General features: G+C 35.7%; 1 protein-coding gene across 3 annotated transcripts; it reads left to right on the top strand.

Annotated features, from left to right (window-relative positions):
• Positions 1-563: 563 nt before the first annotated feature.
• Positions 564-4,678, top strand: LOC106644698 (very long chain fatty acid elongase 1-like). Of its 3 annotated transcripts, XM_089595901.1 has the most exons (6): positions 564-738; positions 829-956; positions 2,574-2,651; positions 2,919-3,190; positions 3,572-3,874; positions 4,111-4,678. In XM_089595901.1, the coding sequence occupies exons 3-6, from the start codon at positions 2,606-2,608 to the stop codon at positions 4,276-4,278; spliced, it is 789 nt and encodes a 262-aa protein (XP_089452027.1). In that variant the 5' UTR covers positions 564-738; positions 829-956; positions 2,574-2,605; the 3' UTR covers positions 4,279-4,678. The 3 variants fall into 3 exon arrangements, with proteins under 3 accessions (XP_089452027.1, XP_089452026.1, XP_089452028.1); XM_089595900.1 differs by having other exon boundaries at positions 564-956; XM_089595902.1 differs by lacking the exons at positions 564-738; positions 829-956 and adding an exon at positions 2,389-2,481.
• Positions 4,679-14,685: the final 10,007 nt, after the last annotated feature.

The raw sequence follows: 14,685 nt of genomic DNA, 5'->3' as shown, positions 1-14,685 counted from the left end.
AAAAACCTACAACTGTTTAAAAACACATTTTACTTCAGACTCCCAGATAATCCTTAAGCTACTATTATGCAACAGCATATAAAACAAAGTGAAACTCACACAAAGTTGGAAACCATGACTTCTTCGAGGATATAAATTGAATAGTCTAATGACTCCCTGTAACTTTATTTTTTGTAGACTCCAGCATATGTACCTTTTCTCTGCTCATCGACAATGACACAATAGAGTTCAGAGAAAAAGAGAAAGAGGGGGAAGGGAGGAACGCACTCGTAGACATTTAACATCAGATAACTATATTCTGGCTGGCTGTTCCATCAGCTGTACACATACACAAACTCATCAACTGTACATCCTACGCGTACTCACACATGCTAGAAAACCAGCTGGTTGGTATCGCAATGGCAATGGCACGGGCCACGATTGCCCCTTACCAACCATTATAACCGGTATGCTATACAAACTGCTGTATGTATAAGTATCTGACGCGTTAAAAGTAACGAGCCTGCGCTGAAAAAACGCCAGCATCAGCTTTCTCAAAACACTTCTCTATGAATGAATAGAAGAGAATTCGGGACGACAACGACGGAAAAAAAATGCTATTCTGCGTTTAGCGACTACATTCCTTGAGTGCCCAGATATTTCGAAGATCATTCATTTGAAAAACGCCTTTACTCAGTCATACCGTAGAAACGGCTGCCTGCGTAACACACTAGTTCGGCCCGCTGGCCCCTACCCATGGTACGTTACTCAGTTTTTGATTCTAGTTTGAGGTTACGGTGCGTGTTTGCTGACACGAGGTGTGCTTCTTTCGCACGCGCGAAATCACAGTCATGAGGATCACGTAGGCAAGGTTGCTCATGCAAACCACGAGTGGAAGTTCCGGTTTTGGTGATTATTTTCCCGTAAGGAGCTTTTTGGTAAACGGTACAAGGAAAATAGGGTCTACATTGCAAAAGGTAATTCATTTATTTTTGATATTTGAATTCTTTCTCTTAGTTCACATACTTAAATTTATATATACATACCAATAAATGTACGTATTCATTTATAAGTTTCGGAGCGACAGCGCGTCCGTTAGACACGTGCGTGCGGTGCATATACTATACGTTTAAACGTGTGTGTGAACGATGCAAGCCTAATTTATTGACCGTCTCAGCTGTAAGAAGTCACTGAAACCATTTCACAACTTTTGTATGAAATATCTTTTTTTTTACAGTTTTATTTTCTCTAGTACTGCAATACGAGCTATAAATGTTATTTTTTATTTCAATCTTTTTTTTTTTTTCTTTAAAAATAATTAATTTGCTAGTCGAAAAAAGCAGGTAGATTACGGTACAAAATTCCTGTCGGATTAAAATTTCTGCAGACTAAAGATATATCTGCACGATTGTATCATTTCTGATAAGTTATAAACGACCTTTGCACAGTATCCAAAGTGACATTTTGTACGAAAAATTCAGATAAAAGTAAAAAATAAAAAACTCATATCTATGACTGTGTTTGATTATACATTTAATATCGTTATTTTAAGAAGTTACATCATTAAGTGTAGTCAAAATTTTGAGTGATATCTTATCGTATTTATTTCTAAATTTTTAAAAGTATAAAGAAAATGTATGAATGTCTACATAGTTAAATTAAATATTCCTAAATATATTAAAAATATATAACAATTCTCAAGAACTCTTTTAACAGTTGATAATATTTCAATAAATATAAAGTATGGGTTTCAAGAAATATCTTTATACCCATGGCATCTCTATTTTTCGTAAAACTCAAAATAATGAAATTACTAATACCATCAGTCATTATGTACAAGAATACACCATACAAAGTTTGACATTCATCGAATACTTGTATAAAGATGCATGAGTTAAAAATAATCAATGATCAATTATTGGATATAGTAAAATATAAAATTTTACGTACGTTTCAGAAGTGAAGTCTTAATCTGTATATTTTCCCTGAACGGTAAAATATGGTGTGCGTAAAATTTACATGATATATCGATAGTAAATAGACTAGATAAACTATTTAGTGCAAAGAAAATAGAAAAAAAATATATTACATCAAAAAACTACATTCGTTTATACACATACGTGAACAAATGATTCTCACCATGAACACGTTATCACCCATCAGTACTTCAAAGAAACGAAAAAATCATGCTTTACTCAAACTTACGAATTAAAAGAGACATATTTCATACAACGTGCTACATGAGGAAAAAATGCGGTATGGAATCGGTGACGTAAGTAATTAAAAGGCAAATGCTCGCGATGCGTGTGAATTTCTTATATCCCTACTTATGCACGTGCACCTTCGGTCATTATACTATCTGGCTGGAAAAAATAAAGCATATATCAGCCGCTTATATGTCCATCACAAAGTACAATCTGTAAGCTATAAATACAAGTGTTCAACGGTCCGCCGAACTCTCGTGGTCAAGAGTCGTCAAACGAAGCTCGCGCAGCTCGTCAAGTATTTCTTTATCTCTTTTTCGTGATTACTTGTTAAATTTTTTTTTTTTTTCTACTTAGGCGTTATAAATATCTGTTTTACATTTTGTGCAGTTTATACAGTTCACGTGGGGCACCGAATTAAAATGTCTTGGGCAGAGTTGTACCACTATTACAACGTAGAACAAGCAGGTAATCATAAACATTAATTAACAAAATAAAAAATTTTGTACAATCAACAAACATAGTATAATTTACATACTAACAGTATAATTTTATTGAACACCAATAATTTAAGGAGAATTTCAATGCTGTATTTAAAGTCTACAAGTATAAAACGTAAAATCATTTGGAAAATCATGGTTTTCTTATCTTTTTGCATTACATATGTTAAAAAATTTCATATCAACTTTACCGGGTTGGAAAAGCGTATTAATTTTTTGTTCCTCTCTGCGGTAGATCCAAGATTGAAGGGATGGTTTCTGATCGACAATCCATTACACATTTTTTTAATATTGTTTGGTTATGCATACTTCGTGCTAAAATATGGACCAAAGTACATGGAAAAAAAACAGCCGTATTCCTTCAAAACCTTTATCTTCTACTATAACATATTCCAAATTGTATCGAATGCAACTATCGTTTACTTTTTCTATACTTCGGGATGGTCGACAGAACTAACCTTCGGGTGTGAACCAGTACGATATACAACGAGACCGATTGATATAAGGGTAAGTTATCCTGAAATTAGTATTTGTGAGACTTGGATTTCATTTTTTATTTATTTATTTATTTAATTTTTTTTTTATTATTTTTTTTTGTTTTATTTAATGTACTACTCAGAGCAAAAGTAAATGAGAAATGAAAGATACATAACGATGCTTAAATACTTGAATTAATAAAAATAACTTTGTCCATACTTAATACCATGAAAATTTCTCCTTTTTTTTAATTTCTCTCAATATCTTAAAATTAAATGATTAATGTAACAAAACGTTAAATTATATTCAGAGGTATATTATTTTGTATTAATTCATCTCCTATTAAAAAAAATTTACCAAACAGTATTAATGATTTTTAACTTATAAAATTTTTTTCAAACATATTTACAGTTTGTACGCGTAACATATTGGACTCTCATACTTAAAATCATCGATCTGGTAGAAACTGCGATATTTATCCTCAGAAAAAAGAATAATCAAGTAACCGTCCTACACGTGTACCACCACATTAGTACAGTCCTGGTGACGTACTTCTGTGCAAAATACTTTGCCGGAGGCATGGCATCTATGCAGATGCTTATCAACGGCTCTGTACACGTTATAATGTATAGTTATTATCTTCTGGCCAGTTTAGGGCCACCATGGACGAAATTCGCCAATATCATCAAGCCTCATATCACAAGAATACAGATTGTAAGTCATTTAATGTTTTAGTTAATGTAATAAGATTTCATCATTGATAAAAAATTCTTTAAAATTTCTTTTTTTATAATATTTTAAAATGTTTTTCCTATTTCAAAATTGAATCGATTGTGTACAAACTATTTTTAGACGTTGCCTAAAAAATATGAATCTTTACCATAAATATATTTTGAAAAACTTCTAAATGATAATTTGTTTATGAACATTTTTTTCATAATTTTTTTCAGATCCAGTTTTTTTTCTTGGTAGCACATCAATCTCAAGCTTTTCTTCCGTCCTGCCCAATACCAAAGAAAGTGCCAGCTATTATCGTTGGCAATCTTGTCTGTAATCTTGTGTTGTTCATAAACTTCTATAGGCAAAATTACAAACTCAAAACTATCAAGAGTGCGTAGTGAAAAAAAAAAAAATTATTTTAATATTTTAAAGAAAACTTTGTAAATATGTAAATTAAATGAGAAATATCAGTTCATCGTTTTATGGTTTGACTTCCCTAAACATATTTATCATACGTGTTTCTAACATTTGTATGTGATGTACACTGTTACTTTTCGGTCAAAGCTTTTGTATTGTATCTATAAATTTATTGTGTTTTCAAGCCTTAACACAGTAAAAAAAATCTTAAAACATTTAAAAATATTTAATATTTTTATTGTCCTTTACAACAAATATGTAGTGTATGATGTAACTGTAATTAATTTGAATACAGCAATTAAATTATTTTCAATTAAGTTAAGGAAAACGATTAATATTTTTATGAAATAATGTATTGATAAATAGAAAATAAACTTTATAACTAATCACAGCTTACAGCCTTCCATAGAATTGTCAGTTATCATTGAGCTCACATAGTGATATGTCTTTGACTTTAAAATTTCATAATTTGAAAAATGCATCAAACCAGTAATAGTTACGACGATGCAACAAACGCAGATTTAAATAAACTCTCACGGGGTCAAAAAAAAGCAAACCTCATAGATACTGTGTGCGAATAATCTTGATGAAAAGAAAAACAGTGGCGAAAAAAAAAATATCTCTGTTTTCCACACCAATAATACACTGTTAAGGAACATAATACCGGCAAGAAGGAGGAAGACAAAGAGATCGGAAGACACCTTTTCCCTCATCAATAATCCAATATGCGACAAGTGTACAAACCATATCGGCTCCTCGCAGTTGCTTGCATTTGTAACTCGGGTGCGCACACATTACCTCTGACAATGAACCTCACGACTGAGAACGACGACTACGATGACAACGACGCTGTGGGGGCCGTCAACTTCGACGTGACGTAATTCTGATTTAGCGGAGGTGCACTCCAACTACGCTCGACATCTTGTATACAGAGCGCGTTTATATACATATATAGCAAATATCTCGGTGAGGTGCAGAAAAGCCTTCACGACGACGAAGACGATCACGAGATGATTTGTGGTCGTCAATGGGCGACCGGCGTGACGTATCTCACCGATCATAATTAGTATACACTGTGGGCTGCGTGCTGTTCCTGCTTTCAACTCTGTCTTCGATTATCTCTACGCTTGCTGATTGAGCTTGCGAGCTGTTTTAGCATTCTCTGAGCTTGTGTATAGTCCTAGCATACTTTTTGTAAGCATTGAATAAGAATATTTTTATTCAACATCTGGTGTTATTGAATAAAACATATATGTATATTATTATAAACGATAAAAAATGTTTCTACTGTGAAAACAAGTATTCGTTTCTACGTAAAAATAAAGAGTTGAGGTTATAGCTAGTTTTTCTTAAAGTATACAGATATACTTACTAAGACATGCTGAAAGAAAACGAAAAACGTAAGAAAAATCCCTTTCACAGATTTTGTGACCAAAAGACAATGGGTTAAAGTTTTCATTTTTCACAGTAAAGCAGGAAAAAATTTTTTCCTATCTTTGGTGCCCTTAGTAGAAAAAATAGTGTTCGCCACATAAGCGCCATCCAACCAAAGCTACCCTATGGACCCTTCAGGCCCTGCTTTGCTGGTCCCTTGGGCTACGAAATAGCTCCGGTGGATATGGTGCTTATGTGACGAAAACTACCATTGTTATATTTTATCTATCCATACTCTCTGATTTTCTTACAATGTATCATAAAATAAAACTCGTACAAATAAGTACTTTCACTAATTATTGAGAATTAAGGTAGTATGTTTCTATTATTTACAGAAATACATAATGTACAGAATCTACTTATGCAATTTCCTCTGTTTAGTTAATGCTAATACAGATATTCTTGTTCTTTATAGGAAATCAATTTCGGAAAAAAATTATATTCAAAGGGGTTGCGTATGATAATACAATAGTAGATTTATATGGATGTTGGTCTTAAACAATAATATTTTTGACGATTTTGGTATTAAAATATTCTGATGGAGATGAGTATACTTTAAATTCAATTTTAACAGCCCTCCAACATGGTCTAACTTTAAGATCAGAAGAAAAATTACTTCTTTCGTGTAAGTAATGTGTATTCAGTTTTAATTTTGAACGAAACATTATTTTTTTAAGAGTAATTTTTTATAATTGATCAAAAATTTATGAAGGTTTGATGATATGTGATATTCAAGTGCTTACAAAACACCATTACATATAACCATAAGTAATCAGTAGTATATAAAGTAAATGAAACAGAAGCGTAACAAGAATAAATGTATTTTAAATTAGCTCCCACTCATTTATTGCTCATAACCAAAAAACTTGAAACAGAAATCATCGTTATTTTATATTTTACTTCAACTTTAGAGAGTATAATTTGAATAATAATAGAAAAATAATACTGTAGATTTTTGTGTAACGAATTAGATTCGTATTGTCGTAACATTGATCGTAAGTTTTAATGCACGTAGGTTTATAAAAAAAAAACTTAAAAACACGTGGTGAGATTACAGATTTTATAGTGAAAAAACAACAAAATAAGTCTCATTTCCTTACCTATTGTGCTTAACTCAGTTTTTATCATGTAAATAAAAATGAAACTCAATGAAAAAAATGAGTGAAGCGATATATCTTACAAAAAATATAAGGAGAAAATGTATATAGTGTAAAATATATTTGATATTCAACGTAAAAAATCAGTATACCAATTCAAATGTATTTTTATAAATTCATCTAATTAATCGTTAGAATATTAGACTATGATTCATCGTTGCAAAATTTTTATTTCAGGTCATTCTCAATTTTAAAACTATATTATCCTATTCATCGTTAAACGTATTCAAGTCATTAATCTACTAGGTAGATCCTATGATGCATTTTAATACCGAGGAATGCTTCATAAATGAATGATAGTTTTCGTACCTGATAGCGCATGTCACCCTGGTTGGATGCGCACCAGGTGCGAACCCTATTTTTCCTACCGATGTCACACCCAACCCTCAAAAATGCCCCAAGTAAGAAAAATACATTTTTCTGTATTTTGTACACTACTTAAACATTTTTACAAACACCATTCACAAATTCTGTATAAATAGTATTGGTATTAACTCTCGTTTGCAGGGTTGTCAACCTTACGAAAATGCAAACAGATATTCCTGTCGTGGACTGAAACGCGAACTATCCCCGCATGTATACATATACACTTGCCAAGTACCTACGGTATCCGACTAATAGTTAGAAGAGAGAGAAAAGCGCCGTGATGGCGTCGCCTATACTACACATACGCATTCATATATATACACGTTACGAGAGGAGCAGGATTTCGCACAAGCCCTTTTCGCGTCCGGTGCTTGTGCGATCGTCGAATTAATCTGCCATTAATATCCTTCCCTCCCCTCCCCCATCCCTCAGACCCTGTGTCTTTCCTCCTGTATGTATATGTGCGCGACTGGGTGAAAGGCGCCCCATGGAAAGCGTGCTCACACGTATAAGCTGCATAAACCTTCTCTCTAAACAAGCCCTCGTTTCGCTTTATAAATGACTATCTAGCTTGCCGTGGTCCTGGCTACACTCCTTGATGTCTGCTATACTTATGTACTATTTCTCTTTCGCTTTTCGTACGACAACGAATTTGCTTTGTCTGTGCCTCCTCTGCGTGATTCTCTATTTTCTCCTTGGCCAATACCTTTTTGTCTGAAATGAATTCATGAGTATACATATAATTTTTGAAAAGACATTTCAACTAGTTTAACTTCATTATTGATGAAACAATTATCATAGTGTTTGAATTGAAAAAAAAAAAAATTTCTCTTGAACATCAAACATTCATATTCTTGAAAAAACTTTTCCTCTTGTTGCTTCTAAAACGAAAATGAAGATTCGTTTTTTATCATCCACTCATGATGCTATGTTTGTGCTTCTGCTCAAAGCGAACAAAAAAATATCTAACAATCTATTACTGTAATCGTTGTACCTATTTGAGGTGTATAATTTTAACTATAAGGTATACACTTGTGAGGGAAAATAAATGCTTGGAACAAACTAACTGGTCGCAATCGTTACTAAGTACACCTGTAGCAAACATTATACTTCGAATCAGTATCAGTTTGACGGCGATTCCTTTGAAATTCCCTCGTACACACTGTTCTCAAGATCAGAAAAAAATACACCAACAATGAACTAAATCATCTTATACCCGCATACTCGCAATTCACCAATATACGGTTACATTATGGTCTACTAGTCTCTTCTTTTCGAATAATCTCATGGCGTGTTTCCACCAGCTTTGAAAAAACCGCAACACAACACATTGTCTTTGTCTCGTTTCGCTTGATGTCGCGCGCTTAATGCGATCCATGTATGCATGTACACCGCGAGTGATTAATGCGTGCTCTCTACCTCCCTCTACGTGCCTTTGGAGGGCAAGGGTTGGAATCTCGTCGATTTATCAAATTAAGGGTGGAAGCACAAGATAAAAGCCGAAGCCGTGGAAAAGTCCGGATTCGGTGGAGCTCCCAACGAACGTAAAACGATAGGGATACTGAGAGGGAGAGAGAGAGAGAGAGAGAGAGCGAGCAGGAAAGGAAGTGAATCGAGGCCTGCGTGTGAGAAATGGGAACGAGTGCCCAGTCAAGCTGACGATCCGCGTTCGCGCACGCTTGACCGTTGTCTAGAGGTTTGTCTCTCTCTCTCTCTCTCTCTCTCTCCCGAGCTCTTGAAAAATGATGTGCATGACTTATCTGTATCGAAGGCGTGTGCAGATGTGAGTGCGTGTGTATATGTCCAGTCCAGCTTGAAAGGCGTGATGACGGATTCTCTCAACACAGCAAGAAAGTTGCGCTTGCATGATGATTAAGTTAAACGAGATTTTGTTTTTCTTTGTTTGTCCTGGATAGTGCACTTATACCTACTAGATGACGAGGCGTTTTCTCTAAACTCAAACGTAGGTTTATAACAGCTGTATATATACATCATAATGTCCAGTCTGTGATAAGTTGTATGCTATGATTTATTTGCCCTCTGTGCACGTCAGAGACTATTTGTCAATAAGCTTATGGAAATAACAGATTTACTGATTGCTGCACTGATACTGGTTATTAAATGAAACGAGATGTCTGACTGCTTTTGGGCTCATCTAATAATCTCGTTCGTAAATCTCGGGGATGAACTTTATGTTAGTCGAATTGAATAAGAAGCTGTTTGTTCTGGACGCTTACGTCTTTTAGCTACTTGTGAATTCCAACCGAACGTTTGTAACGTGAATAAGGTCTGTTTGACAATGAATATTTTAAAGTTAGTATCAAATGCATCATTCGCTTGCAATACTACATGAATAGTAATTTAAGTTTGAAAGGAGTAAGGGACTTTCTGAAAACTGACTACAAGAGTTTCTCAAGATCATCAAATTTAGTTCTTAGTTTTCAACGATTTTTATGTTTTCTGATGTTACTTGACTAAAGAAGTCTTTATTTGCAGTATTGTACTTTTTTTTGGACTACATAATATATTGATAAAACGTAGTGAAATAGTTTCTAGTACCTCATAATGTAAGATTGGACAATTACAAATACTTTATGAGGATGATTAGAGAGCAAGCACAACTCAGAGGGTGTTAAAAAGCAGAATTTCCAGACTTCTATTGCTCATGATTAAACTACAGAAAATAATAGTATGTGTAGATAGGGCTCAAACAAATATTCGTTGCAAGTACTTTTACTTTATTTTTTAAATTACATAAGATAAGAAACGAAATCACAATGTAAATCAAAATTTTATCGATTACAATCAAACTTTACTGCACTGCTTATGTTCAACTACAACAATTTTTTACAGAGAAAGCCAAACTAACTGGAAATAATCCAAATGGCCTTCTTTACATATACGCAATACCATATTTAAAAAGATAGTCAACTGATTCGTGGTATATTATAAGGTAGAAGCTAAGTAAACGGCTTTGTAGAAGTTTTTTTACATTACGGAGTACTAAAAACTATGTTCCAATGAACTTGTGAAACCCGTATACTCTCCTTTTTATCATATGAAAGTTATTCTATGTTCTTACTAGATTTTAAAGTTGTACAAAGTAAATGAATAGATTCTCGAAGTCCAATTGAGAGTCCTTGTATGAAAATTTGAGACTTAATATTACGCCAATTTTGCAGATATCTATTTTGTTACGCATAAAAGGAGTGACGAGGAATGATGTTGTTAATCACACCTTAGTCTAAATAAAAACATTCACCATAGCATCTGTAAATATTCAATGAACCTACGAGCACAACAGAACCATACGAAGCTCTTAAGTCACGTACTTGAGAACAGCCTTGAAAACAAAAAAGCTAGTAGCATCCCCCTGAGCACTCGATAATAGGTTCTTCGCGTACAGGTATTGTGGATAAACCCTATATGCATAGCCCTCCTTTCCGCTCCGTCTCTTCACTTCTCTTGAAAACAGCAAATTGTTCCTGCGTGCAAAAGACGCGCGCGCGCGCCACAGTCGGAAGGTAGTATAGAGGTCGAGGGGATAGACCTACTCGACTCGCATACGTACATAATATGTGTACGCGGCAGCGTTCGTGCACACAAAATCACATATGCAGTGCATGAAACGGGTTCCTCGATAGTTCATACCGCCGCTACTACCGTAACCCAAGAACAATTTATCATGCTCGATCTGTATTTGCATACGCGTCGTTGAAGGGCTTTCTCGCCCATAATGACATGCGCGGGACATCAGATAGTCGAGTGGCTTTTGAAATTCGCGTGTTTGCAAAATTATTCTCCCTTCCCTCCCTTTCGTTTTCATCTGCATCTATATCTCCCGTGGTTTCTGCCTCTTCCTTCTACTCCCTCATCTTTTTCTCTGTTTCATATGCTTACCTTCGTACATATACATTCTCACGCTCTATACTCTTAATGGGGGACCTGGTTGTCTGCGTTTTAGAGGTAAACGAAACGCGGGGCGCACGATAACTCGTTATACGTCTCTGTGTGATCGTCTCGACAAAATTTAAACTGATTGCTCGCAATGAGATTCTCTCCCTCTCCCTCTCTTATGTAGGGTAGAAAAAAAGAAACCAACTTTTGCGTGTCGAGGAATCGTTGCAGTGATCAACGTCAGGGCTCATCATCTTGAAAAAATGTGAGAGCGCGCAAGAGTTTACGAGGAATAAAAGGGTGCAAGAAAATGGATGAGCCAACTGCATATGCCCCACGATAGCGTTAGTAAGAGCAGGTTTGCTGGAGGTAGGCAGGTTCGTAACGTGGACAAAAAATTTCCAGCGCATCTTGATCGTCATAAATCTCTCAACTCTTTTGACTATGACGAAAATTTGACTGTCTGTGTTGAGAATTTGAACAGCTGCTCTAGATAGTTAGAGTATTTTAATGATAGCTAGATGAAAAAAGCTATACTAGTCTAATATCATTGTATCATTTTTCATGGTATAATTCTTGCATCTATTTAGCATTACTGTCGCCATATAAGCTGTTTGCGTCGAATAGATAAATCATTGGAGCACACTTAATAAAAAAAGAGTAATGAGAAATGTCCTGGTACTAATTTATATCGACTTTTTATTTTATGAGAAAACGATTATACGCTGTGTAGTCAAAGGTATTTTTGTTTTTGATTATCTTTTATACCGCGTGCCATAACGTGTTTATAGTAATTTTGTAATTCGTTGAATATTGCTTCTCTTTTGTATATATACAAATGTTTGATAACATAAAAATTCGATTATTTTTCAAGACTTGACAATCGAATGCCGTCATTAAAAATACAATGTTTTATGTAACACAAAAATAATGTCTGAAAACAAATTAGATTTTAAGCCTGGGGACCTCGAAGTCAGTATTTCGCATGTCAAAAAATATAGAGTACCATGAAGTTACCAAAAAAACTTTCAAATGTTGACCCCCTCCTCTTAGCACTACTCTAAATTATGACAATAAAAAATACGATTAAGGATTTCGCATGAATTCAATGTTAATTTGATGGAAACTATCTATGGTCTAGATCGAACATGAAACTAACTAAGCAATTGTCTTCTGATTAGTACTGGTTGGACATTAGACAGAAGATTAATTAGCATTGTTATGAAATTTTAATGTAGAGATGTCTTATAAGTAAAGAAATAATGCTGACAATTTGATTTATAAATCTACACTCTACATTTTTCGATATTTCATCTGAATGTTTCAGATTGCACCAGACTACTTACGGTAACTAAAGCATAAAATTCTAAAAATGCATCCCAAATATATAGACGTAATAAAAATTGTTTAAATTCATTTCATACCATATGCGTTCCTACATTCAACTGAGTTCAAAGATCATCGAAAAGTAAAACGCCGTATTCAAGAGCGTAGATACAGCCAGAACCGAATCATCATAGAGCGCTTTGCATAATTCACCCATTCGTTAAATTCACTAAATTCAGTGCTTCAGAAGAGCCTCGTCAGTTTAATCCAGAAAAAAAAAAAAAAAAAAAAAAAAAAAAAAAAAAAGAAGCAAACAAGCGCTTCTAATTCATCCAAGCACCGCGTGCAACAACCTCTCCCCTGAGTAAAAATAACGAAAAAGCCAGAGAGCACGGAAACAGGTGCATAGCTAAACGCCACAGAGAGCGCATTAACAAGTATATAGAGCTTGCATCGCAGCCAGTGGACAGCTTATACACCGGAACGTATTCGCCTAAACGCCAACGCATTGCTCGGATTCTTTGCGCTCGACGAGTGTATATGTGTGTGGTACGCATATTATCCATCGTATGAAACAGAGAGAAGCTCCCGGGGGTCGCAGTCAAAACATGAATGCGCGAATCATACACGTGCGCGCACCCGAGTTCGTAATATTTCTCATCCTCTTACTCACTCACTCGGGCTTTTATTTAATTTACAAAAGGAAAATCCACTCGGCGTATACGCCGAATTCCCTCCTCGCCTCATTCGAACTTTGCCCATAATACCGTGGCGTGTTGTGCCGTACGTATATATGCTAACACGACTCCGACTCTACGACCATACGTGTGCGCACAGGTACACACTCCTACGTATAAATACATACTCGTACGATATGCACTGGTGTTTACAAACTTGGCCATTATCATCAGGCTGGCGTTATGCGCCATAGCTTGTGCGCTCTATAACATCCTGTAGCACAAGTGTGGCAAGTTGAAGCTTAGTCGCTCGTGTACGTGGATGAGGAGGGAAAGGGTGTGTGATTCTATGTCAGTAGAGATGTGAAGGTAAAGGTTTTGGCTAGAGAGAGTCAGAGGAGATCTTAGGGGCTCGTGGAAACTGTAGGAGCGAGTAACGGGGATCCATTAGCGTTATTGGTTTGACAGTTTCAATTATTAGTTCGTTGTTTGGAAGGTCTGCAGGTGGACAGTTGATGATGTTTAGGAGATAACTACTTACTGTGCACAAGAAAATTAGACACTGTTAATCAATTTGGAGGAGCAGACGTTGCGGCCTGAAAACTTTGCAAAGAGTCTTCGGACGTATTTGTACGTTGGTCTTTTTTTTTTTTCTTTCATGGAAAACATTTTTCAAGTAAACCATAATGATGAATTATTTTTCATATTCTAGTTAAAGATGCGCAAGATGTGATGACAGGCCTTAAAAACACTAAATTTTATAATTCAATATTTTTACATCTATACCTACTGGACTCCAAAGCTAAACACAGCCAGCTGGTTTTTACGGAAATAAATTTATTGCCTGTCCAAACTAGACCCCATGAAAATTTCCCATTCGTGACGGCAATAAGGTGGCATCCATCACCTCGCCACTACGTGTCATCAAAATGTAAAACGACCAAGCAAAATGCAATCCAAGGAGCGGTCAAGAAGGGTCCAGCCTCGTTGGAGAATAATTAGCTCAATACGTAACCGTGTTATTGGTACATGCGCTTGCATATTTTATTAGGCAAAACGACACTGGGAGAGCAGGAAACAGTAAAAAATTCATAACTCTTGTTCTGAGAGAACGTCTCGGTTGGACATCATTTCTGACAAGTCGTCGACTTCAAAAAATACGTTCTTCCTCTTCGACGTTGTCCCCCCCGGAGCCTACTCTAAGCTCTCCCGCAGCTTTTCTCTCACGGATCTGCCGCGTGAGCACCTCCACGTGCCTATGGATATGGCTGAACTCATGTGAGCCAACTGTATGCGGCCAGTCCGGCAATAACGCCAGCAAAGGACGAAGATTTCGCGGCAAAATCCCGTCGACAGTCTTACTCGTAAAAGTGTTTTAGAAGCCAGCTTCTCTCGCGTATCCCCTGTGTATCCACCCTTTCTTGTTTCAGGCGGCGGGGACACCAGTTTTAGGGGGTAGGGGGATTATGCAAATAAGCCCTAGCGACCCCCCACGTCTCCACGGTAATGAGGCGATTTAACAGCGAAATCA

This window comes from Copidosoma floridanum, unplaced genomic scaffold, assembly GCF_036245765.1.
Source record: "Copidosoma floridanum isolate Cflo_tuat_1 unplaced genomic scaffold, Cflo_Japanese_pri ptg000029l, whole genome shotgun sequence".
Taxonomy (NCBI): Eukaryota; Metazoa; Arthropoda; class Insecta; order Hymenoptera; family Encyrtidae; genus Copidosoma; species Copidosoma floridanum.
This window is presented reverse-complemented; position numbering and strand designations above follow the sequence as displayed.